A 27,376-nucleotide genomic window follows, 5' to 3' on the forward strand; every position below is an offset into this window, starting at 1 on the left:
TACAGCAACCCATTTTTTTGGTAATAATTAAACTGTTTAGCTCCCCAGTGTGCACATACAAAGACTTGTTTTGCACTGGAAATCCTGCAAATCAATCTACTCTAACAGGCAGGAGACTGATAAATATACTGTGTAGTGATTAAAATGGCAATAATAAAAAATACTGCTCTAAAAACATACAATAAAATCAATTAAGCCATGTATCGTTCACAGTTGGGTGTAATGACAGTAAGATGAGTTAGGTGCTCAGGGCTCCCATGGAGGATGTAGTTACTGTACATATGGAACAGGTTGATATTCTCACTCATATGAGGTCACTCACATGTTCATTCCCACTGTATGAGGGTTAGTGAGGGGAGGGGTGGTATAAAAGTGACTTGCTATAGTCTGCTCCCATTTTTCCTGGTTTGTCAGTGGTGTTGATGTGTGGGACAAAAGCCAGGATGAAGCTTGTGTTTCTGGTAACATTTATTGTGCTGGTGCTTTGCTACCTGGACAAAGTGGAGTCATCTGCCTATGACAAGATTTTGTTTCACAGCCGCATCAGGGCCAAAAAACAGGGGTAAGAGATTTTTTTGTATACAGGAAAGTTTTTGTATACAGAAGCTTGTATACAGGATGCATATATGTTTTTAGTATTAGATTATTTATTAGTGTTAGATTTATGATTTATGTTACCTATTTATTTTTTTTAAAGTAATAAATAAAAAAGTGATGCCTGCAAACATTTTTTTTTATGTCTGAAAAAAAAATAAATCTAACTGAATCTGCATAATAAATTTAAATAGTTACTCCTGGCTTTTTTACCATGTTGATTGCTCTTACAAGCAATTTGTCAAGAATGTCACACAATTAAAGCTCCTAACTTGATGTGTCTTTCAAATTGGCTAATTCAGAAATAATGCATTTTTCAGTATTGAATCCCAGCCCTTTTTTTCTTCTCTTTTATGTTTAATTGTGATCCTTACATTCTCGACAGGCCCAATGTGTGTGCCCTCCAGCAGGTAGCTGGGACCAAAAAGACATATTTCAGCACATGCAGGAACTGGTACCAAAAAACCATCTGCAAAAGGCCAACGTAAGTGTGTCAGACTGGGTATTCTTTTGATCAATGGTCTTTGTGTTGCTTTGCACACTAGTGGTGGTGATGTGTGTTGGGAAAAGAGTGTGGGGAAGATGGGTAAGGTATGTACAGATGAAACCAAACTGAAAACATGAACGATTGTGTATGTGTGCAGTTTTTAGCTGTACTATGGGTTCCAAAGGGAAAATTATGGGACATGCCTAATTGCTGTATTGTTCACATTACAAATGTATTCATCTTTTATCTGTCATCTTGTATATGTATCCTGATGGATAGCATCGTAAAGGATTGTTCAGTTTAGCCTATTTTGACAGAACTGTTAAATTTGTAGGTTTCATTTGGAGTCTCACGTGTGTTCCTGAGTTGGTTGCCTTATTTAAACTGTGCCAAACTAGAGATGTGTGATATTCAAGTAGAACAATACTGAGTAAGTAGAGTAATTAATAAAATACAATTTAAAGTTTTTGCTAAAATTAAATTAAAGCAAGTACTGAATGAAAATTCAAGCTACAAATTTTACATAATATACTGAAAGGCAGTAGCAATTTGTTGCTAAAAACATATGCAGTAAAAATCTAAACTAGGCTTCATAGGTTATTACTCTTCTACATCATTTTCAAGTGAAGCCTAACTTATAAATACAAAATGACAATTAAAAATGTAGTGCAAAATTCAGCCAGAATTAAATAATAAATAATAAATATTCATAAATATTCAATAAATTTCACGTGGATATGTTGGGTTGTGAGTTGTAGATGTAGTACAATGCCAGGTCATTTTATTTTTAGTTAAATCATTAATAATTAAAAATGTTCTCATGATAATGAGAATGCCCTACCAATAAAACAATGTCCTTTTGCACATGTGCTCCTTTATTTTTTAAAATTAATGTTTTCCCCCTGCACCCCAACACACATCACCCACATGTATGTTGGCACATATCCTGTGTGAAGTCACCTACATGTATACCCAAGAGTATCATTTGTTTTATCGTTCACCTACAGTGATCTCTGACATAGATTACCTTATCTTAATACATAAATCAATACATAAATCAGTAAAACATAAAGATTCATTCATTAATTCAACCACCTTCACTAAGCACTTTTTCCTGGTCCATCTCAAGGCATCATGAACAAACATATTCACATCAGGGGGAATTTAATTAAACCAGATGATCTACAGGCATGATTTTTGGGGGTGGAAGGAACCCAGAGGTCACTTGGGTCCATCCTGGAACAATAAAGTAACAACCCACCATCCAATGACATTTGATATTACCAACTCCTGAGTTTTTGATATACCCAGGCATTTAGTTTTGACAGTAAAATTAGGCCCCTTTGGAGATGATTACAGATTGTCGTATTTATTGCTCTTGCCCAAGAAAGGTCTAAGGGTTCATCAAATTACAACATAGTGTTTCATGTGATAGAATTTACAGTGTTGACATGAGGCAAGCTTATGCAAGGCCACTTGCACTTTAGAGTTACTGAGTCTGAGCCATGAGGTTTAATTTGATCTAAACATATTTTCTTTCATTGCTTAGTCAGTGAACAAAAATTCACATTCTCATTTTTCACATTTCTTTTTTTAAACAATGTTCTCTTTTTCAGTAAAATTTTAGTAGCTTTAGTAGCATCAATGAATAACATAATCCTTTCAAAATCAGAAAAAGCAAATGATAACAAAAAACAACTTTTCACTTTTTCAGTGCTCACTTTTCTTTCAGTTCTTAACTGTCTAGGGGGTTGAGAACATGAGCTGTAGTCAAAGAAGTCCTTGACAGTTTACATCAAACTGGATCTTGTTCAAATACAGGGGGCCTCGGCTTTGTACAAACATCTTTAAGCTATTTGCATTTTTGTTAGTGTGCACAATTGCATCTGGATTTATAAAGCACACACATACAAAAAAAAAGATCTGTTATCTTTTATGAGTTATAAGTTAAATATTGTTAGCTATTTACAGTGCTTATGTAATATATACAATGCTTACAACATGTGACATCAATGCACAATGCAAAAAAAAAAAACACACAAAACATGCAGATACAGATCAACAGTGTGAGTTAAGGTTTAAATCAAACATCAGAATGGGGTAAAGGTCTGATCACTGTGGCTTTGTCGTGGATGTTGGGCTGGTTTGAGTATTTCATAAACTGCTGATTGAGTGACAACAGTTCTGTTGGTGGAAACATCTTGTTGATAAGCAAAGCTACATAAAAATGGCCAAGGAAGTATATATTAACCCATATAATCACTGTTTGCTACTATCGTGGGAAGAAAAACATTTAATCATGAACAGACCATCAAACCATGAGATTGATGGGCTACAACAGCAGAAGACCTCAGTGGGTTCCACTTCTCTTAGCCAAGAACAGAAATTTGACAATCTGTGAAAAATCTAAAAATCCCCTGGTCTTTTTTAAGACATCAGCTGTCCAGTTTTGGTGAATCTATCACTCACACAGTGTTTTTTGTATAACACCATTTTGTGCAAAACTCAAAAGACTGTTGTATGTGAAAATCATCAGTTTCTGAAATACTCAAACTGTTGCCCATCTGTTGCCAACAATGATGCCACATTTAAAGTCACAAAGATCGCCAGTATTCCTGCATTCTGATTTTTCTCTTGATCAGATCTCTTGATCTGTATTGGCATGACTTTATGCACTGTGCTGCTGCCATATGATTGGCTGATTTGGCTGATTACTCCATAAAAACACAGATGTAAAGATGTTCCTATTAAAGTGGACAGCAATATTTACAATATGCAGATATACAGTGTTTTAGCATTTTATTGGCATTCTTATCTATTTACAGATGTGTCTTCCTTAGTTGTGTTCACCCACTGAAGTGTTGCAAAAACAAACAATGTCTTTGTACTAATAATCCACCCAAGCGGTTGCATCAAGAGGTGCATGTTTCCTCCTGTATTTTTGTATTTATAAAGAACCTCCTCATTAACTCTTATCAGACAGTTTTACTCTAAATCTAACAAGGAAAGACACATTTTTTGGGAGTACATTTTTAAGAGATTTCACATACAAAGTGCCTCCTCCATGGAGGAGTTCTATAATGGATTCTTGGATAAGAAAAGAGTGAGAAAAAGAGGCACAAAGCAGATGCAGAATGAGACATAGATGTATTTGGGTGGCTTATATATGATGGAAACTTGCCATATTGTGTGTGCGTTCCACATTTGTCCTCCTAGCTCACAGGCAAATCTCCTTAATGCCAGGAAGTGGAAATTAGGCATTACTTGATTGTGAATAACAGGTGGGCAGCTGTTAGAATTTGTGCTCAAACAAGACATTACCACATACTGTAGAGTTCATGAAAAAAATAATTGCTACTTAGAGTATCCTTTTCTCCTATTTTCTTTTAACTTTCTATATGTTAGTATCTCTTATTCATGAAATACTTTATTTCGTACTTTGAGCAAACACAGTAACATAATTTTGTTGATCTGGACCCACTGTTGCAAAGGCATAACATTCCTCTTATAAGTCCAGTGTAGTTGATAAGCTTGCATACAGATTCTTTCTACCACACAATATGTTGCATTGTCCATGAATGCAAGTGTATGCAAGTGTATGCAAGTGTATGCAGGTGAAAAAGGTTTTCAGTAATTAAGGTATTGCATGGGAGAGCAGGAGGTCAACATCCAAGCTCAACCACTGAGAATGGGCTTATGCTCATACTGTAACTGCATGACTATATTGCACTGCATTGTATAAGTGGCTTTGGATAAACCATCTCTAGAATGAATAAATGTATAGTAAGCGGGGTCTGAAACTGCTTAGCCATATTGCTAGCATATGTGCACATGTATAGAATCATACTGCTATGATTTGTTTTTGTTGTTTGTTTACAAAATTGTACCTTCATAATCTCTATAGGCTCCTAAAGTTAAATAAGAAAGAGAAAGATACTCAAAATGTGAAGATAATTGTCAAAATCCATATTCATGTTCTCTGGACAGTATAAATAATTGAGGCAATTACTGGATAGACTTTTTCCATTCACTTTAAATGGAACTAACAGTTTTTTAAAAAATAAATAAATAAAATAATTTACATTTACAGCATTTTGGCAGACACCCTTATCCAGAGCGACTTACATTATCTCATTTTTTATACAACTGAGCAATTGAGGGTTAAGGGCCTTGCTCAAGGGCCCAACAATGGCAGCTTGGTGGACCTGGAATCGAACTCACAACCTTCCGATTGGTAGCCCAACACCTTAACCACTAGGCTACCACATGCCCATTTTTAAATAACAACAGATTGTATTTTTTTTTTATTTCTCTTTTTTCTTTATTTCTAAATATACTTACAGCATTAATACTGGAGTCTCTCAGGGATCAGGTCTTGGCCCACTGTTTTTCCTTCTGTATGCTAAATTACGGGGCTCAGTCATAAGTTCTCATGGGTTCTCCCATCAACTCCCAAAACATTTCTTCTCTTTTTCTCTTTTTATATCCATTCCATTGTCTTTGTGACTTCTCTTCACTGATAATGAAGTTAAGGTGATATACCTACCAGTAAAGTACTCTTGCTATTGAAAATGTCAAGCACTATTTATATATGTATGAGAAAGAATCTTATGTTTGATTATACACTCAACTTTTCCATTCATCTTAGAGGACCTGCTAAAACTTACTGTACATACAAGCTATTATATTTTTATTGGAATATTTCTACATTTTTGTTTCTTGTTTGTATTTTATTTCATAAACTGAATGTTTATATTTACTATATACTGTACATATTTCTTAATACGTACTCACATGTGGTTAATCATTCTGCATTTGTTACCAGATGGCTTGGTTTTACCAAGGAATCGTCCACTGAAATAGTTTTATATTTGTCTTTCAGGCTGTAAGGCTCAAGCTTATTGACACTCTTTGTGGCTTACTTTGTAGGGATGTATTATATGAATGCTGTCCTGGTTATATGAAGTTGGAGGGGATGCGTGGTTGCCCTGCAGGTTAGTATTGCCTGATAAGGAAAAATTCCTGGAATTATTTATCGGTACAGCATTAACATACTTCTCTTTTTGCATCAGTGCTCCTTTTTGATTAAACTGGGAAGAATGCCATGTTCACAAAATCTTGTTAAAATTATGGGTTGTGTTGTGACAGAAACTTTAGGCTTAGGCTTATTCTGAGGATATTAAATCCAGCTAGTCAATTAAATATACGTTTAGAATGGGAATGCAAAGATTACCCCAAACAGCAAACACTGCAATTAAACACTATGTAAGTTAGAATAGAATTTTTTTATAGAAATAATTCTTACTTTCAAAATTCAACAATGAATATCTAAATAAGAACTAATTGCAAACAGATGGTTTATCTACAGTATGTGGATATGTCTGTATACCCTCCTTATTTTCATCCTACAGAGTGAATCATTTTTGCCTAAGCCTAGTTTATAATGTTTTTTTTTGTGCCTTATCACATGTACTCCTTGTGTCTGTGTGGGTTTCTTCCACTTCTTAAAACATGCCTTCAGGCATGCTCAAGCTCAACTCCTAATTGCTTCTAGCTTAAATGTGGTTGAATAGCTCCTTGCACTCAATTGGCATGCCATCCAGGATATATCCCAGTGCCCCTGGGTTTCCAGTTCACTACAACCCTGACCAAGATAATACAGTCACTGAAAATAAATGAATGGATGGATGTTTATTTGGACATATTGGCAACATTTGGGGAAGATTGTTCTAGTTAATTAACTGGTATAAGGTTCTGCAGAGATGATCTTAAAATTTAATATCAGATTATTTCAATGCAGAAATAGCAGAGTAATAAAAGTGAACCAACAACCCTGGCAAAAATTATAAGGTAAAACAAATGTGCAAGGGTTTGAATCACAAAACACCAAAGAGTTTTCTTTGCAAATTTAAAAGAAGTTAAAAACAGAATATGTAACTGAAGAGTCATTTCATTTAAGTAAATACTGATGATTTGTCACAGTTCATTGTTTATCTACATATCTATATCTATCTAACCTCTATCCAATTTCTACCTGAATTCTGCTTACTTTAAACATGAAGAACCCATTTTCTCTAGTTTTACCAAATTCTATGGTGAGAGATCCATCACATTAGATGGTCAGTTGGTTACATAAGTCAAACTAAGCCAATTATAACAATTGTTATATTACAAAAAGCGTACTGAATTCAATTGCTTTTCTCCTTCTATTTGGTATTTATCTTGTCTTCCAGCTGTCCCAATTGACACCGTCTATGGCACGCTGCGTGTGCTGAAACTGGATGTCACGCAGCGTTATTCTGACCTGTCCAATATCAGAGAGGAAATTGATGGATCTGGTGCCTATACCTTGTTTGCTCCTAGCGATGATGCCTGGAAACAATTAGATGTTGTAAGGCAGATTTTATTTATATATTTATTTTGTATAATTGCCTTTAGTCAACAAACATTTAATTTAACCATTCAGTAATTGTATTCTAGTTTGTTTTCACTCTTTTATTGTCCATATTAATAATACTCATTCTATTTCAATTTTAAATATTGCAGACTGCTAGAAATGCCCTTGAGATCAATGCACGGACAGAGCTGTACAACACTTTGCGCTACCATATTGTCAGCAAACGTTTCCTTACCAAAGACCTGAAGAATGACATGACCCTGAAGTCCATGTACAACCAGCAGGGACTGCATATCAACCACTATTCTAATGGAGTATGTATCAATATAAACACCATGCAGATAGCACATTTGGGTTTTGGTTTGTTTGTAGACAGGAGAGAGACAAATCATTTGTTTCCCAGGGAATGCTATTTTAACAGATAAAAATAATTAATGCAAGATTCAAGATTCAAGATGCTATTTTCACATAGTTGTTTATGTGTAAACAATGTAAAGTAAAATGAAAACAGAATTACGGCACCTTAGACTTTTCATATAAATAACCTTAATTTGTGAAACTGAATTTGTGAATTTGTGAATATTATTATTTATATTATTTTTTTGAAAAAAAAAAGAAAAAAAAAAAAAAAGAAAAGAACAAAAAGCCATTTTGATCAGGATATGACAATAACATATGTTGTCTTATTGGTGGTGTTTTGCAGGTTGTGACAGTTAACTGTGCCAGGATCATTCATGCCAACCAGGTGTCCACAAATGGGGTTGTACATGTAATTGACCGTGTCATCAGTGCAGTGGGAAACAGCATCAAGGACGTGATTGAAAGCAATGAGGAGCTCACCTTATTGAGTGTATGTATTGTAACGCACACACACACACACACACACACACACACACACACACACACACACACACACATATATATATATATATATATATATATATATATATATATACAATTTTTAACATTTATCAGTCTCTTCTGTACATTTACTTTCCTTTTTTTTTCAATTGATAAAAAGAAACTATTAACACTTCTTATTTTTGAAAGCATTTTTACTGGTGAAGTTAAAATAGTTGCAATACGTCTTAGTGCACAGTAGTAATAGTATGTTTCGCTATCTATGCAGGAGACTGCTAATATGGAACCAAGCTTATTAGAAAGACTCAGCAAGCCTGGACACTATACGCTCTTTGCTCCAACCAACAAGGCTTTTGAACAAATGGAGAACGGCGTTCTACAACGGATCCTGAGTGATAATACTGTGCTCCAAGGTAAGGGCTTGGCATACTGACAAATAAAGACATTAACCCTTGGTTATCAATAATAATACACTTTAAAAGTCTTGGATTGAATGAGGGTTTCCTAAAGTTTAACACAACATTGTGGATTTTAGACACTCCATCACTGTTGAGGAATGTACAGCAAATAAATGCACTCAGTCCTTTTAGACCCTGAAGATTTGCGTCTCCTCTTTTGAATGACATGAATGCAGACCATTGAAAGCCATGTTAGATTTTCAGACGGTGGACAAACAGCAGCTCTAACCACAGTCTCTCTGTCTTCCAAAGTCAAGACATTCTGCCCCCATTCTCTGCTCCTGGCAGGAAATGCTTAAGCAGTGCTGTAGCCTGAAAAACAATGACTTTTTTTGCAGACTGCTAATCCAAATTTCCAGAACTACCAGAAATTTGAATGAAATTGCAAATCCAACAACTACTAGAGATATTTTTAGAATTAATTGATAATTAACAATAAAAATGTAAAAGTGGAAGTGTGACAGAAGTGAAAATAAGACGAAGGAGAATATATTTTTATATTATTTGTTTTTTCAAAGCAGTACAGCTGTTGGCACAATAGGCAGCACTGCTGACTCACATCTCTAGGGTTCGATCTTGAGCTTGAGCAGGTTACTATCTGTGTGGAGTTGCATGTGTTCACATGGATTTCTGCCGGGTTCATCAATTTCCACCCTTTGTGCAAAAAACATGCTGCTAATCAATTTTGGCTTGTCTAAAATTGGTGGTCTCTTCTAAGTGAATTTTATATTAATTAAATGAATAAATTTAATTTAAAAAAATGAATGCTTTTTAAATCTGAATTAATTTAGATATTTATTTTTGTAGTCATGAAATAATAATGTAAATGAGCTTTCTTTTATGAAATTAAAACCACATTGTACATGGTTTGTTCTTTGAAAAAGGATAATATATGGTAGGTAATTTATTAATGGTATAATGGTAGGTTTATTTATTAATTAATTATTAATTATGGTAGGTAAGTGTTTATTAAAATTGTTTATATGTTTGGAGTAACCCATGTATAGTGTCCCAAAGGTTAATGGGGACATGTTTCAATGTTAAACAATTAAAATATAATGAAAAGTTCACTTGCCAGTTAAATAGACAGGAATGAGTGGTGAGAGAATTAGTACAGCAGATAGCTTGGTTATTTCAGAGTTAGAGCTTTTGTTCAATTCCTGGCCAAACCAACTAGACACTTAGTCATCAGAAGAGATGAGATCTGAACACTCCAGCAGCCTGGAAAGGAATAAAGCATAATACTATACTGGTTTAGACAGCACTGGTAATATATCAAGTTGTTTCATAGGAAGGCAGGTATCAGGTTCGTTAAATACTGCTGGTAGGTGGGTGTAAAGAGTAATACAAGCATACAGAGATATTAGATAGGACTTTTCACCTAACACATGCCCCCCCCCCCACACACACACACACAGAGTGGCTTAACAGACACTGAGAATTAACAGAGCAGACTGAGAGTTCCTGGGAAATTGATAATGTGCATACAGTAGTTTCTGGCAATGTCTAGACCATGTCAGTACAGGAAGGACAGAGTGGGTGTGCACAGGATCATGCTGGGCTTTGTGATCTTTCCAGAGCTTCCTGGGAAATTATCTACCATGTAAATGACGTATGATTAAATACTATTTTAACTCAATAGTGAGAATATTTTTCCATGCATTCTCCAAATGCTCCCCTGAGGATGCCGGCGGGATTTTGCCACCATAGTCTTCTTCAATATACAGTCATCTGAGGCGATTGGAATGATAGAAATCCCTACATGTGGCCAGAAAATATTTTTAATTCTAAAATTTTATAAAGCTCATCTGAATATTATTTGTAAGTTAATAAAGACAAGGGGCATCCAAGTGTTTTTTTGTTTGTTTGTTGTTGTTGTTTTTTCCAGAATTGCCAGGCTGTTGTAGACTTATTAACTGGTGCCAAAAACAAAAGAAAATATTGCTGATACAAAAGAAAATATTGCTTCTTTTGTGAGTGTTCTTAACATTCACATTCTTTTCCATACATTGTCTATATAGCCTTTTTAAAGTATCACCTTCTGAGTTCAGTCCAGTGCTCAGAAGCCATCATGGCTGGTACTGTATATGAGACACTGGAGGGCAGTGCAATTGAGATTGGCTGCGATGGCAACAGCCTCACCATCAATGGCATTAAAATGGTACTGAAGAAGGACATCATCACCAGCAATGGAGTTATTCATCTTATTGATCAAGTGCTCATACCTGACTCAGGTTGGTGTTCCATCTCTTATCTTAATAATGGTTCTAATGTCAGCTTTGATAATATAATATGCATTTGTGTATGTGCCAGAAATAGAATACTGAAATTCGTGTCTATCATCTCAAACCCACATGTCTTCAGAGTAAAGCCAAAATAAAGTATTGCTTTTGCTGTTCCTATACTTTGAAAGAAATGAACAGAAAATACTTTTAGTCTGATTTTTTTCATTACTAACTTCATTTCTTTACTAACTCCATACATTTTTTCCCCATTACAGTTCAAATATAACATAGAGGTAATATTTAGTTATGAAAGACCAATACTCTTCAATACATCATCTAAAGGTGAAAATGAGCTGAACATGATTTCTATGTTATAATGTAAATATAATTCAATATGCTCAAAATGTAAGGAAGCAATTATTTTAATCTATGATTGATATGCTAGCCATATGCTACAGGTATAGTTTGATGAAGTCCTGCTGATGAAGTGGTGTAGTCTTGTTAACATTCTCTCTCTCTCTCTCTCTCTCTCTCTCTCTCTCTCTCTCTCTCTCTCTCTCTCTCTCTCTCTCTCTCTCTCTCTCTCTCTTTCTTTCTTTCTTTCTTTCTCCAGCTAAGCAGGTGACTGAACTGGTTGGTGATTCCCAGCGAATGTTTGGTGACATGGTGTCTGAGATGGGCTTTTCTGCAGCTATGAAGCCTGAGACTGAGTACACACTCCTCGCCCCTCTGAACAGTGTCTTTACCAGTGCGTTCACCACATCACAGAAAAAGACATCTAAATAAAGATGGAGATAATGTCCTGCTTGATATTATGTTAAAATCAGACAGGTTTAAAAGTCCAATACAAAGTGGACCTTTCAAAGTGCTGACAATTTTTTTTTTTAAAAAGCCTTCACAGTCACTATTTCTCAGCCTAACACCCAAGAAAGATTAAGAACAATGGTCTTTATTGCTCTAGTCTAGTACAATTCCAAAGATGTATGCATTTAAGCTCCATTCTGATGGTGTGACCTTGTGTCACAAGTATTGTGAAATACAATACTTACAAAATATACTGAATACCTACAAGACTTAAATAATACTGAATCTGACTGAATTAAAAGTAGAGCAGTTGATTATTACATATTTCTTATTTTAATGAGAAATAAAATGTGAAAATAAGACACTCCAGTAATCATCTCCGAATCCAATTGTTCATAACAACTTGTTTATTTTTGTTTTAGATGAAATAATGACTTTGGACCAAAAACTGCTTAAGATTATTCTTGAAAACCACATTCTGAAGGTCAGGATTACCCTGAATGACCTTTATAATGGTCAGCTGTTGGAGACCCTTGGAGGAAAGCTGCTTAGAGTCTTTATTTACCGCACGGTTAGTTCTCTAAGTAAATGTGTGTAAAAGAATAGGAAAAAAAAAAGTAGTTTAATTTAAAAATAAAAAGTTTAATTTAAATTTACTCTCTCTGTTATTCTGTTGGAGAAAACTGCCTGCTGTCCTTCCTTTCTTTCTTCTTTCCATTCCATTTTGTGGAAAATTATCTGTTATGCCTGCCAGCATTTTGCCATTTGTGAGACTTCAGCTGTCACTTCATTAGTTACGCCCAGAGCATTAATGATTGATACTTTACTTTTTTTGTGTACTAGGCTGTGTGTATTGAGAATGCCTGCATGCTCCGTGGCAGTAAAGAGGGAAGCAACGGTGCTCTTCATTTAATGCGGTCATTAATCCGATTGCCAGAGAAGACCATGTTTGAGTTGCTGAAGGCTGATGGCCGTTTCACGTGAGTTTATACCAAAGACCATTGTTTATTTTGAGAAGTATTAGTAACACATAAGGACTGAAAAAAAGTGGTATGAGCCAAGTATGTTTTGTATGAGTTATGTGTGCTGAATGAAAAGAATGACAGGTGGCAGTTTCAGTAATAGACTGGAGTCTGTGTAGCTTGCCAACTGCTGGTTCTGCAATGGCAGTGGGTTTCAAATATTGAAAAGACTAAAGCACAAAAAAGAAAACTCGATAACTGATACACATGTATTTACATAATATATAAGTAAAACGTATAAGATATAGGTAAGTGTAATGTAACATACAGTATGTGTAAAGGTGCATAACATTCCAAGCAGTTACCTAATATCACTTCTGCACTGATTTGTCTGGCTGGCTCCAAACATTTCTGCTCAGGATTTCTGCTCAGGAGCTCAGGATTATATGTCTGTCCTGGTTTAGTTCATTGTAGCTTTTCCGCAACTGTCCTGTGTTGCGTTCTGGAATTTGGGGTAGGTTTTGGAGAGAAGTAACACGTCATGGATGGCTTGGACTTTTCCCTGTCTGAACATCAGGAGGACATTCTGACAGTCTTTGTTTGTCTTATGCCATGCGCTTTTGTTTTTGTTTTGTGTATCACACGTGTTTGCCCCACCCTATCCTTAATCTGTCCCCGCCTTTGCACACCTGTCCCTCATGTCTTCACAATTACTTTCCCTATATAATCCTGTGGTCTTGCGTCTGTTTGTTTTGCTAAGTTGTTTTGTTTTGTGTGTTTTTTTTGTGTATTGTTGTGTTCCCTGGTTTTTGTTTTAGTTGCTTTGTCTTCCTTAGTGTTTTCCATGTGTTTTCGTTAGCCCTTTTGTGTTATCCCTGCATTTGTGTCTGGATTTTATCTTTAAAGACATCCCGCTTCCTGACAGAAGGACTTAGCCATTCACAGACTCAGCGGGATACCTGGCACCTAACGATTTTTGGAGCAACTATTCTGGATTATCCTTTCTGACCCGATAAGATTTTGGATTTATTTTGTTTCTGTGGACATTGCTCTGCATCTGCTCCTGTTGGGGAAGCCACTTTGCTTTCAGTTTCCTGCGGAGGAAGCCGCCTTACTTCTTGTATGCAGAGGATGTCACTAGCCTGCTCTGCTTTTTTTTTGTTTCCTTGGTGCCCTGTGATATTGCTCCGCTCCTGTTCCTGTGGGGGATGTGGGCACCACCTCACTTCTTGAAGATGTTACAGGCTTGAATCTGTTTTACTTTCTTATTTTTGTGGACATTTTCTTCCTCCAGTGGTAGAAGTGGCTTGTTACCGGCCTTTGGGGTCACCGTTCGGCCCTTCTACTCGGCTATGGATGTAGCCCGGGCCTTCTGCTCGGCTGTAGCCATGTTTTCAAACACAGTAATGTTTACTGGTACCAGTCTTAATCTTTAGAAAACCCTTTAAACAAAGGACTCAAACAAAGTTGTCAATAAGAAGCCAGTTAAGCCAACTAAATGTATCATAAGGAAGGAATATAAGCTCAAGCCAAATAGCAATAAGAATGTTTGTTTAATATTTATAATTCTGATCTCTTAAATATGTGTAAGAAACTTTTGTAGCTGCTAGAATAGCATTTCCATTGAGACATATTAATCAGGGCATCTGTATGTGTTTGTTCAGTTGGCTGTTTGCACTATTTGATGCACCTTTCATATGTTCTGGGTCTACTATCTACTGAAAGTGTGCCAATATAATTGCAACTATAGTTTATGTGCAAAACCAGTGTTATAAGAGAACCTTAATATAACATGGGACCATACTGGGTTCATTACCTAGCAAAATAGCATAATTTTTGTCTTTGTTGTTTTCTTTTTCCAAAATTTAAAATGCATAAGAATCTTTAATAAGATATTTGCCTGGAATATTATAGAATATTCCTGAAGTTGATGGAGAAAGCCGAACTGACCGAGATGCTAAAGCAAGATGGAACATACACAATTTTTGCTCCAACTGATGATGCCTTCAAGGATATTACAGAGGATGACATGAAACTTCTCACCAGTAAACCTATTTCTTCTTCATACGGGGATGTTGAAATTGTTGGAGGAACAACCACAGGAACCTAAATGACTAATATTTTTCTGAACTTCTGTTTAGGTGATGTGAACATTTTGAGGACAATCCTGCTCTACCATTTCAGCAATAGCATCTTCATTAATGGAGGAATTGAAGGTGGAGTGACCAACCTGCTCAAGACCATTCAGGGCAACAATCTGCAAGTGCTTTCTGTGTGTGGATTTATATTTGGGTTTGGCTTTTCCATACATATCTACATTTCATACACAGCTCATTGATTCACAAAAACCACTGATTGGACAGCAAGCTATAGTATATAGCAATTAAAATTAAACAAAGTTTGAAAACACATGCTAAACTTTCATGAAATGCCCATTCAGAGGTTTTTCAAATTGTTTGGCAAATGTATTATTTTTTTTTTACATGAAACATATCAAATCAACAATACCAATAGTAAGACTGTCTTAATTAACACGTTGTAACATTGTGTTGTACATAGTTATACCTATTGTGTTAAATTATTTTTCTAGTTAATACAATTTATGTATATTATTCTTTTAATAGTGCTTTAAGAACATTTTAGTAAACATTTAAACTGATACTATAAGACTACATGTGTCCAAACATTGAACAGTTAATAATTTTTAAATTAATATTTTACTGATAATATTTATATATCATACATTATAATAGTGTGGAATTGTGGTTGTGTCCAATTGTGTACATGTGCACAGTGCATAAAGGAGTCCATGTTTGCATGCAGTCAGCATTTGCAGTCAGAGGTGCAATCTTGGGAAATTTGACATTGACTACACAAGGAAAGTATATATATTCATATACAGGGAAAGAGAGAAAGAAAGCAGGCATTTAAGTACATTGCCCACTCACATTATCCTCTACACATCAGAAAAAAGTATTCTGTTCATGCTAGATATAATGTCTTTATTTACAATACAGAAATTCCAAAGGGAATAAAAATAAGCCATTGTTACCAGTTTTGGCAGGGGCCTGCATTGCGTTGAAGCACACTGACAGGGTTTGTGGGATAAAATCAGTGATATTCTAGTGAGATATTTCAGATTGCATTTAATCCCTCTATTACTGCTGAATGCTAGGGAGCCAGGAATTCATAGCAATAAAGTTCATAGATTAGTTAGATCTGTTGGAAACATTCAGCACAGTTCTATTTGTTGGAATATGTGGTTTTATAGGAATATGTATTTATTATTTACTATTGCTTCAATGCTACAGAGACCTTATTATTCACCTCATAGTGTGTGTGTGTGTGTGTGTGTGTGTGTGTGTGTGTGTGTGTGTGTGTGTGTGTGTGTGTGTGTGTGTGTGTGTGTGTGTGTGTGTGCAGGTTCAGTCTTTTTACACTGATAAATATCTGCCTTCCTGTTGATAAGCTATCATCACTTAAACACCCATTATACATCATTTCCCATAAGATCCTCTTCATTTCCCATAAGATCCTCTCCAAAGAACAATGGCCTTTTCCCCACAAATTCCATTATAGTTACATCTTATCTGGACAACTGTGCTATAAAGAATAATAATATATGTATGGATGCTTCTCGTAATTCTAAAACTAAGCACAACCCTGTCCTGTTGCAATAAAACCTATTAATGTTTTTTTGTAGTACATCGACCTTAATTCTATTGAATGATTAATCTACACTAAAACTTGACGAATCAATCATTACTTCCTATATTTGTCCACTGTTCAGAGCTTATATTTATCATCTGAATCATTGTATTATTAGCTTTGTATTGGACTGTTGTTAAAGGGTGTGCATATAGGTATATACAATAATATAAAATTGCATTTAATACAACATAGTTGTAGCATATTAAATGTCATTAATATATTTTCTATTTTCAGGTCAATAACTCCATTAATGTGAACTCAGTTAATGTGAATTCTAATGACCTCATGGCCTCCAATGGAGTGATTCATATTGTGAAGAACTTGCTTTATCCTGCAGGTAAGTAAAAAAAATGCATGTACATTTATATTTAAATCAATTCACAGTAACCCTTATCCAGAGTGACCCACAAAACTGCTTTCCAAGTGTTTTTTTTTTTTTAGATTTTTACCAAAATTATAACCCATAGCTAGCTGACAAATAATTCTGGATACAGATAAGGTAAATCTCTGAAAAAAGTGTGTCACATGCAGTGAAAGATGAAGAGGTTCAAAATGCAGGTAGAAAATTTTAATGAAACACAAGCAAGGAATCCAGTCAAGGGCAAAACAGGACAAGCATCATGGGCATCATGCAATGTTGTGACCACGCAGTAGTGTTAGTCCTAGATGACAGACCAGTGGTTTACCTGGACCATAGGGCAATTGTAAATCTGGGATGTGGAACTGTGACAGGACTGGATCATGGAGCAGTGGGTTCTGGTGCAATGAAGGACTGGAGCCATGGGGTATTGGCGGACCTGAGCAGTGGACCTAGATTATGGAGCGCTGGAGTATCTGGGCCATGAAGCATTTGCAGACCTGGGCAGTGGAGCAGATGGTCCTGGTGAAGTGGTGGTCTCAGGTTATGGAGCACTGGAGGACCGGGGCCATGAAGCTTTTGCAGACCTGGGCAATGGAGCAGAAGGTCCTGGTGCAGTGGTGGTCTCAGATTATAGAGCACTGGAGGACCTGGGCCATCTGAAAGATGACCTCTGAGATCCCTTGACTTAAGACAACTACAGGGATACAGGTGTCACATACTTACACAAGCAGTGCATTCTCCAGACTTGACATCAGTCTTTTGTGTCTATGAGAGACCTTGATGTCTTCATATTCATGACAACTGGAGACACTGATATGGCATCCATGGTGGCTGAAGACTCCCTTAAACCCTGGAGACTCTGGAAGATTGTCTATGACAGCTGAAGGCTTTGCTAAGATGGCCATCTTGGCTGAGGGCTCTGGCCTTTCAGTCATCTCGTGGAGAGGCTCTTGAGCAGCGTCCATGTTGTGAACAGGCACTGACCTGGCAGACATAAGGTAAACAGGCTTTGGCCTGATAAGCGTGTTGTGACCTGTCTCTGGTATGGCACGCACGATGTGAGCAGAGTTCGCTGTGGCAGGCACGACGTGAGCAGAGTTCGCCCTGGCAGGCATGACGTTTCTAAAGTCCGGTGTGGGGTACATAGTTTTCACAATTTCACAATTTCACAGTTAATGATGTCCTTACCTGTGAAATTTCACTTGATTAACCAAACCGGAAAATGTCCTTGAGAGCCGAGTCATTAAATTTTACATTATAACAAAGTTCTCAGAGTTCCTCCACAAAGTCCTCTATAGGCTGATTCCCCTGACAAAGGTATAAAATCTTCACTGGATCCTCGCTGGATCCATAGCACAGTCGGATATTCTGTCACGTGCAGTAAAAGATGAGGAAGAGGATCCAAATGCAGGTAGAAGATTTTAATTAAGTAATTCAGGAAAGGGCAGGGGCATGGGCAAAACAGGACAAGAATCATGGGCAAATGAAACAGCCATTACAGATAGCAACCAAGAAACAACAATACACACAGGGAACCAATGACAAATGAGAACAGAAGAACAGATGACTAACAACCAGTCACAACATGACCCAAACACAAGGCAGGATACAAAATGTAAGAAGCGGGTTACAAAATTAAAGACATGAAAACCAGAACATGAAACAACATTACAGCAGAGTTAGTCCAGTAATTGTACGCCAACAAAAACACAAAAGTCTAGGCTTTATTTATTTACTTACTTACTTACTTACTTACTTACTTACTTACTTACTTACTTACTTACCTATTTAAACTTTGTGTTTTCCATTCTTTTGCTGAAAAAAGTGCTTGTGTAAGTGCCTTGGTAGGTACTTACTGTATGTCTTAGGTCTTCCACTATCAGTCAGTTCAACACCTGAGCACCAGTACAAAGAATCTTGAGTCTTGATGAATGTGTTCCTCCTCTTGATGGAAGACATGAATCAAGAAAAGACACTACAAAAACAGGAATGTAATATAAAAATAGGTTAGGTATATAATTGTGATTCTATGCCTGAGTGGTGTCTAGTTGTGTAAAAGCGGAGTAATAGTGTTTTATTTGCCAACTGGCTGAGTACCAACATGAAGGTGTCACTTCATGATAATGACCACACATCTGAGGTCCATAAAAGATAATGTCATGATAAATGTCTAGAGATTCTTGTTAACCCAAATGACCCAGGTATCATGACTGTCCATTACTCATGGAACTATGGTTACATACCTAAACCTCCATTCTATCTCCTTTGGTTACCTTCAAAATAATAGAGATCACTCCTCTGCCACCCAGTTGGTAAGTAATAGAAAACATTAAATGATTTTTACTAAAATAAGGCACTTCTTAACACAAGATACTGTGCTCAGGTTTACTTTTTCTTACACAAGATTTGTTGGACACAGGCTTGTGCACATTTCTACCTACAATCCCATATAAAATCATAAATTCATTTAATATACTGGTGTGGTATCATTGGCATTAATGCTAAGTTCAGAAGTTTTATTCTTGTTCCCTCAGCAGATAGACCACTGCAATGCAAGATGCCCATCTTTATTAGTTTCATTTATAATTTTCAAACTTTTGCACTATTATCATAAGACACAACAGACTGAAATACTTACTTAGCTCATGTATCCCTGTACAGTATTTCACAACATAAAACAATGGTTGGCAGCATTGGATTTTTGTGCAGGGAATCGAATCTACAGGCTTCTACTGCCAAGTTCAGAATGTTTGAGAATAACTGACATGTATTTTGCAACCGTTCTAATCGCTGCCAAATGTAAGGATGAAATGAACCTGAACTTGATTGAGAAAAATGTCTTTTTCTTGCCAGATCTACCAGTAGGCCGTGAGGATCTGCTTTATGTGCTGAGGAAGCTTATACAGTACATCAAGATAAAGGTACTGTTATACAGCAACTCTATGCAGTTATTATGAATTACATTGCCATTCATTTCCCCACATATTTAGCACGTGATGATTTGCCTTGTCTGTCTGTTTATCTTTTAGTTTGTTAATGGATACACCTACAAGGAGATTCCCATCACCTTCATTAGTGAGTTTTATGTCTTGAGATTATTACCGCTGACACATTTATATATTCATGTTTATTAACTTTTTTTCTTTTTGCAGAGAGATTGATCACCACTCATGTTATTGAAACAGGTAATGCACAGCATCATGGTACAGTACATATATTGTTGATCTTTGTTCCGTGGATGACATTATATTGTTGAACAATATAATGTCATCCACGGAACAAAGATCAACAAGAATAAGAAACAGGAGTACAGCAGGGAAAAGCCCTAAGTGTTCCAATATACTCCATGACAATATCCACAGTCAATGGAGAGCAGTGGCTATATAAATAAAAGATTTTCAAGTGTTTAGATAAAAATCTTATTTTATTTAGCGCTCAGTATTGCAGTCTTAAGGTTGGGCTACCGGAGCAAACCACTAAAAAAAAGAATTAGTGCGTCTAGGCTTCATATAATGAACTAGACCTTTGTAGGTTTCCAGGTTCTACATATAATGTATAATCTATTGCAGATAGATACTTCAAATCAGAAAAGCACGCTAGTGCTAACTTGTTTCCTTTGAAAAGCCAAAAAGAAAAAGTAGAATATGCCTCTACCTCTTCATATGTCTAGGATTTTTGTCTTTTTTAGGATTTTGAGTAGATAGAGTGGGAATTTTGCATAAATGCCCATGAATTTCTGTAATGTATTGTCTATAAAATTGCACAAACAAACAACTTAAAAGTGAATACTCAATCTGGAGAACAGATCTGTATTTATATTCAATTACAAATTACATTTTAATTTTATATTACAAATACATTATTGTGTGTTACTGTATGTGTTTGTGTATCAAAGATATTAAGTCAGTGAACCAGAGCCCCAGGAAGAAAAGAACTCAACACAGGCTGTGGTACTGGACTGGAAACTGACTTAAGTTTGGCTGCCATTCTCCTTGGCACCTGCTCAGGAAAACACTAAGCAAATCAAATGTCTTTAGACTCTTGATGATGTAATGAGAACAGGAAAGTGCTTGCTCCTATGAATATAGCACTAATCCTTTCTCGTAGGAACTTAAAAAAAAAAAAAAAGCTGTTGTTTGTCCGCTTATTATCACTCCACAGTCATAAGCTGAAAACAATGAAAAGATTAATAGGTTTCCAATTTTATTAAAATAAACTTCTGTTGTACTGTTAAAATGCTTGATAAAGTAACACTCTCAGAAACTATGTAGACATTCTTTAACTCCAGATTAGCAAATCCTCATTAACACTGTTCCATATTGCTGACAAAACAGCAGCAGTTTTTAGTACAATTCAATCAGTCATTAGTGAATTTATACTACTTGCAAAAGACCAAAAAGTGTGCTCATGATCGCCATTAAAGTCAGCAATGATGAGAATGGTTGGGTTTATAACTCACTGAACAAGATATTTTTTCCAAGTTATATTAAAAAGGTATAAAATTGGTTACGCAAAAAAACAAACAAAAAAAAAAACCCAAGAACTAAGTTTTTTATAACTAATATTTTTGGAAGCTTCTTCAGAGCATATTAGTATTAGATTTTTTCCAAACATATGAATTAACAATGTTTATACCCAACTCAGACTACAGCAAAATAAATGGAGAGTTACATATATCTGTATGTGTGTGTGGTTTGGGGTAGACCTGTTGGAGATGAGGGACTTCTGTGCTTATTTGTTTTGGTGTAAGTTTTAGGCAATGTGACACACACTGATTCTCTCAGTCAGGGGACTCTTCTGTGTGCTGATTCAAATTGCACTAATAAAAATGCACTGGTAAAATATACATTAATGAGATCATAGATTAAATAATCTGTCTTAAATTTTTGCCTTTTGTTCTAGGCCCTAAAATCCAGGTTATTGACACTAAGCCTGTTATTAACCAAATCACCCAAGTAATTGAATCTGGCCCACAAGTGGAAACAGTGGTTGTGGAGGGAGATCATGTGATCACTGAATATAAGCTCACTAAGATGACTGAGCCTGTGGTGAAAGAAGTGTTAATCGAAGGAAAGCCAAAGGTCACCACAGTTAGGAGAGTCATTGAAGGGAAGCCATCAGTTACAAAAGTTACACGGATCATTGGAAGTAAGTTTTCTATATATAACTAAAAAACTTTCATGTTTACAAATATTAAATACATGTTATCACTTTGTGATCGTGACCCTACATAAAGATGCTGTTGCATGACATTCTTATTTATAGAATTAAGGTGCCTTAAAGTACCTTGTATCAAAGTCATCACATGTATTTTTAACACATCTGGAGTGTTTGTTCCTCTAGAAAATAAGAAAGAGCAATGATAGCATACCTTATTAAATATTCTCTAAATGCAGATCCAGCTATCTGGCAGTGTTACATGAGATAGATAAACACCTATTCAGAGCAAACAGCATGAATTTTAGCTTTAGCATTTTATCATCGATTAGGGCCAGCTGAGTTGTGTGTTTCTATGAGATATATTCCTCTCTACCATAGTGCTGTATTTTTCTCAAAATAAACTTTTGCTTCGATCAGGTCAGCGCCAGTATGTTCTTGACACAAGCTCTTTATAGAAATTGGTACATTGTGCGCTCATATAATGAATTGGGTCTAATATCAACCTGCACATTCGCTGCAATGGGACACACTCATGTGATTATTCCTCTTCCATCTAAGGGAGTTTATCCTTGCCATAGTCACCTCAGTCACCTCAGAACTTTTGTATAATATTAATTTTTGCATAATATTAAACTTTTTTACTTATGTTTTGTAAAACTGCTTTGAGACAATGTCCATTGTTAAAAGTGCTATACAAATAAAATTTTAATTAAATTGAGTTGAATACAAAGCTCCTCTGTGTACATGGTTGCCTTATTGGTAAGAGTTTCTGCCCCTTGCCAACTGCTTTGCCTGCGTTTCAACAGGCTACATTGTGATTGTTTTGACTGTTGTGATCGTTCCACAAAGGGTCTTATCTTTTTCTTCGGAGAAGTCTCAGCATCCATGTCTTATGTTTTCTTTACTCCCTGCCGTAAGCACAATGTTTTACAGGAAGGATAATGAATAGTCAGTAGTGTACACATGTTGCTGTTGGCAGTATGCTACAGTTAAGGCAAGGCTTTTCTTGTGTATATTATGTTTGCTTGTGGAAAATGCTTCAACTCCAAAGACTTTGAGCATTGATATGTACATCCTCTCCCTTGCAGAACAATGAGCTTGCTATTCTGCCCTGCGATAATAATGCTTAGGAAAGCACAACAATACTTTTAACCAACACAATACAATTGTGAATTGTGAATTTTCTCATCATATCCATGGACTCTTTGTTAATGCAAGTAATTAGCAAGAAACAAATGAACAAATAATAGAATGAATGTGGCATTGCAGGGTCTTTTTTATAGGATATCCACAGGTAGTCACAGTCATAGTGTCAGGACTGTTGGCCATATGCTTTTTGTTTAGGTTCCTCGTCACGTGTCTGCCCCGCATTCTTCTGCCCCTCCCTGTCTTCATACCTGTTCCTAATCGTGTCTCATTGTCTTTTTGTATTTAACTGTGCCACGTTGCCTTGTGCAGCACGGAATCAACTGTTGTCTTTGTCCGGTCTAGTCTGTGTTATGTTTCATGTTTTTTCGTTATTAAACCTTGTTATTTTTGCCATCCTGCATTTGGGTCTGCTTTTATTCTTGCGTCAGGCCACATAGGATGAAGTTTTTCTATTTTCTACTGCTATATCTACAATCACAGAGTAACCTCTGGCTGTTTTGATGGAAATATCCAAGGAATTTTGGTACCAAAGTAACAGAAAGTCAATTCTATATCAAAGTATATAGTCTAGAGGCTTTGACACTTTTATATCATGTATTTCTTTTTATTTTATTTTTTCAGCTGGTGGGGAAATTGATGCTGAAGGAGACATTCAGAAGCTCCTTAGTGAAGGTTTGTAAATATTCTATGAAATACTGATTTGAAATAAGATATGCAAGGAATGTTCTGAGCTACATCTTTCCATGTTGTTGTATTTTATTTTACTTGTTGATTGAAGGTGGTGAGTATAGAAAGTATTTGGCCGTCTATCTGCTTCTTACTCTTTAGGCTTGTAGTGAAAATTCCATTGTAACAGAAATAATTATACATACAATAATTCATCAGCAGTCCTCTGAAATTGTATTATTTAATGGACAGCTACTTTTGCTTATTTGAAGACATTTACGCATATATATATAATATAATATATATATTTATATAATATAATATATATATAATAGGATTGGTGGTTATATAATCTCACAATAAGAGATGCTAAACATGCGCGTGTGCGTGTGCGTGTGTGTGTGTGTGTGTGTGTGTGTGTGTGTGTGTGTGTGTGTGTGAGTGAGTGTATAATGGCTGCTTTCACTTGATTTCATTATTCCCTTGTCATTCCCCAAACTACCCATATGGTATTCCACAAAGGAGACTATACTTTACGTAAAAAATGTACATTATGTGGCCAAAGGTATCATGTGGACTCCTGACCATCACAACCATATATTGACTTTTACCAAACTGTTGAATGTTTTTATATGCTGTAGCATTAGTTTCCCTTTTCTGGAAGGGTCCCAAATTATGAATGTGACGACATGGATTGTCAAGGTTGGAGTGGAAGAACATGTGTTTCCTGTACAGAGCCCTGACCTCAACCTCACTGAACACCTTTGGGATGAATTGAAACAGCAAATGCACCCCAGGCTTCCTCACCCAACATCTGTTCCAATCTGGTGGAAAACTGAAAAAAACTTGTGTGTGTGTGTGTGTTCAGTAAAATCAGCTTTCATATTTTATTACTTTTGGAAAATGGAGTTTGGTCAATAATAGAAAGGATTCAGAAATCAGAGTTAGAAATAAATTCAGCCTCAACAGATGAGATACTATACTGTCACAGTTACCCCTGTGGTTTGTGTCTACTGGAAGTAAATACTTAATTTGTTTGGTTTTTTTTGTTTGTTTGTTTGTTTGTTTGTTTGTTTGTTTTTGAGGTGGTGGAGAAATCACCACTGTTACCAAGGTGATTAGGCCTGATCCTCATATTATTGAAGGTGAGATTTAGGATGAATGAAAATGTAATCAAATAAATAAAATCAACATCAGTAGTTCTTGGGATCTCTGATGGTTGTTGATGTCATTCCTATTCTATTCTTATGTTACAGGACCAGACTTCTCAAGGATCACATCTTTCAAGCACAGCCCAGAGCTCATTGAGGAGGAATCAGGGAGAATCACCAAAATTATCCAACGTTAGAGACTTAAGTTTCTAATTTATTGTAGCTGATTATGGTTACAGATAAAGGAAACTGTTTTTTCTTTATTTTCTTTTCAGAGGGTGGTTCTCAGAAAAGAGCAGCTTTCCGAAGATCGCCAGGTAAGAAAAGCTCTAGATGGATTATTCAAAATCTATATTATATTGTTACAGTTCGGTATAAATGTCTACAAACGTACGGAAAAATGGTAGGTTTTCCAGCTGTTTCTGATGGAATTTCTTAAAGTTGTCTTGGTTCCATCTGAATGCTGAAGCATTTGGTCAGCAAAGAGCTTGCAAAGCATGTACATGAGTTCAAGTTATCAATCAGAATAGAGGTACATAAGAATTACATGTATCGTGGAACAATGTGAAGGCCAGCATCAACAAGTAGGGAAATTGGGACACCAGTGCGAGATGACCAAGAACGGGACATCCCTCCAAAAGAGATGAACAGTTAAGATGAAAAATGATCAGAAAGCCTCCAAAAGATATATATATATATATATATATATATATATATATATATATATATATATATATATATATATATTATATTATATAATATATATATATATTGTTATCAACTTATGAAACTGAAGTACAACTTTTTGGGCATAATACTAAAAGATGTGTTTGGTGCAAAAAGAAGACATCAATCAAGGAACAGTATACCCACAGTGAAGCATAGTGGTGGTAGCATAATGCTAAAGAAGCTGCTCTTCTTCTGAACATGAAGTTATTTCGGCACAAAACTTTCAAGCCTCCGTTAGACAGCTGAAAATGAAGAAAAATTTCACCTTCAAGCATGATGACAACCCAAAGCACAAAGCCAAGTGAATGAAGGAATGGCTTTAGAAAAAGAAAATCCAATTTTTGGAAGGCCCCAGTCAGAGGTCAGATCTGAATCCTATAAAAACATGTGGAATGATTTGAAGAAGGCTGTGAACTTGAGTGTTCCTTGCAATTTCAAAGGTCTGGAACATTTATGCATCGAAGAGTGGAATAAAATTGACAAAACAAGATAAGCTCTCATCAAAAAAGCATAAACTTGTGGAACTGGGTTATTGTAAGGCAAAAACTAATTCTGTTTGTTTTATCTATTTTTTTTATTTATTCATATAAGAGATGGAATAGTATCTGACATGATTTATCTTTTTTTACCTGCTATTTTAATTTTGCACTATTCTGCATAGTTCTGTATGCTTGCTCCTATTTCTACTGAGTAAATATAATAATAACTTTTATTTTATACTAATGACGAATTAGCATGTGTGAGAAATATAATTTAAAAATGTTACTGTTTTCTACAGCTAATGAAACTGTGTAAGTCGCTCTGGATAAGTGCATCTTTCAAATGCCATAAATGTGCATGTGGTGATTTTTAATGCAAATCAAATAAATGTCAAATAGTATACACTACTCATATATTTACATTTTGCTATGCAACAGGAATGAAGAGACGAGCAAGGCCTGCTAGACATCCATCCAACCCCAAAAAGAAAGCCTAAAAAGACACCAGGAGTTGTTTCTTTAGGCTCTGTTAGATTTCTTTTATACTGACTGGCTTCATTAAACATTACGTTGAAATAAAATGGGCTTAAACTGGTATCAGGGTAACTTGTGAGCACATGTAGCTCCATCCAAAAATTTCCTTTATATGTGAGAAGTACTAGTGTTTACAGTTCACCTGCTGAAACCGGATGTGCTAATAACCTTGATTTTACACAGTTCATGCCTCCCATATGAAGCTTATCTGCATATCATTGAAATGGTGCTTTTAAGATCTAGAGGAATTTTAAAACTATCTTTATATATACGAGAGTATGTATGGAGTGGTCATGTAAGACATGATGTCTCACCTGTGCATGTTTGCTACTTTGTGGTGCTGCATTCACTCCTATGAATGTAGGTTTTACATTTAAAAAAATAGCAAAGAGCTGCCTAGTTTAATGTCTCATGCATTTTATTATAAGTATATGCTGTCTACATCATTGTACATTTATGTGACTTGTGACTCAATTCACTCGTTTGCTTTTTCATATGTTGCCTTGCCTGAATAGTGTGTGTCATTTATGTGCACTCTTTATTTTTAGTAGCATTCTTCCCTTCATTCCATGGGAATCCTACTCTATCCAAAATACCCATTACCCTGTTTGAAAAATTGCTTAATAAAATTGAATCTAAAATTTAAAA

At 35.8% G+C, this 27,376-nt stretch overlaps 1 protein-coding gene across 1 annotated transcript; it reads left to right on the forward strand.

The window, feature by feature from the left end:
• The first annotated feature begins 382 nt into the window (after positions 1 to 382).
• postna (periostin, osteoblast specific factor a) lies at positions 383 to 27,376 on the forward strand. Its single transcript, XM_027171660.2, has 23 exons — positions 383 to 562; positions 980 to 1,078; positions 6,011 to 6,075; positions 7,315 to 7,472; positions 7,628 to 7,792; positions 8,182 to 8,328; positions 8,608 to 8,752; positions 10,819 to 11,031; positions 11,636 to 11,770; positions 12,249 to 12,397; positions 12,670 to 12,806; positions 14,703 to 14,833; positions 14,930 to 15,060; positions 16,734 to 16,836; positions 19,714 to 19,781; positions 19,890 to 19,935; positions 20,013 to 20,045; positions 21,763 to 22,008; positions 23,791 to 23,841; positions 24,921 to 24,980; positions 25,092 to 25,178; positions 25,262 to 25,303; positions 26,633 to 27,376. The coding sequence occupies exons 1-23, from the start codon at positions 423 to 425 to the stop codon at positions 26,689 to 26,691; spliced, it is 2,610 nt and encodes an 869-aa protein (XP_027027461.2). The 5' UTR covers positions 383 to 422; the 3' UTR covers positions 26,692 to 27,376.

Source organism: Tachysurus fulvidraco, chromosome 20, assembly GCF_022655615.1.
Source record: "Tachysurus fulvidraco isolate hzauxx_2018 chromosome 20, HZAU_PFXX_2.0, whole genome shotgun sequence".
Classification (NCBI taxonomy): domain Eukaryota; kingdom Metazoa; phylum Chordata; class Actinopteri; order Siluriformes; family Bagridae; genus Tachysurus; species Tachysurus fulvidraco.

Excerpts from the sequence above, each read along its gene's own strand:
- postna (XM_027171660.2), top strand. The coding sequence starts at position 423 with ATGTGTGGGACAAAAGCCAGGATGAAGCTTGTGTTTCTGGTAACATTT. Across the intron at positions 11,771-12,248 it reads TCTGAACAGTGTCTTTACCA|ATGAAATAATGACTTTGGAC; the intron begins GTGCGTTCACCA and ends TTTTTGTTTTAG. Across the intron at positions 23,842-24,920 it reads TCAGAAGCTCCTTAGTGAAG|GTGGTGGAGAAATCACCACT; the intron begins GTTTGTAAATAT and ends TTTGTTTTTGAG.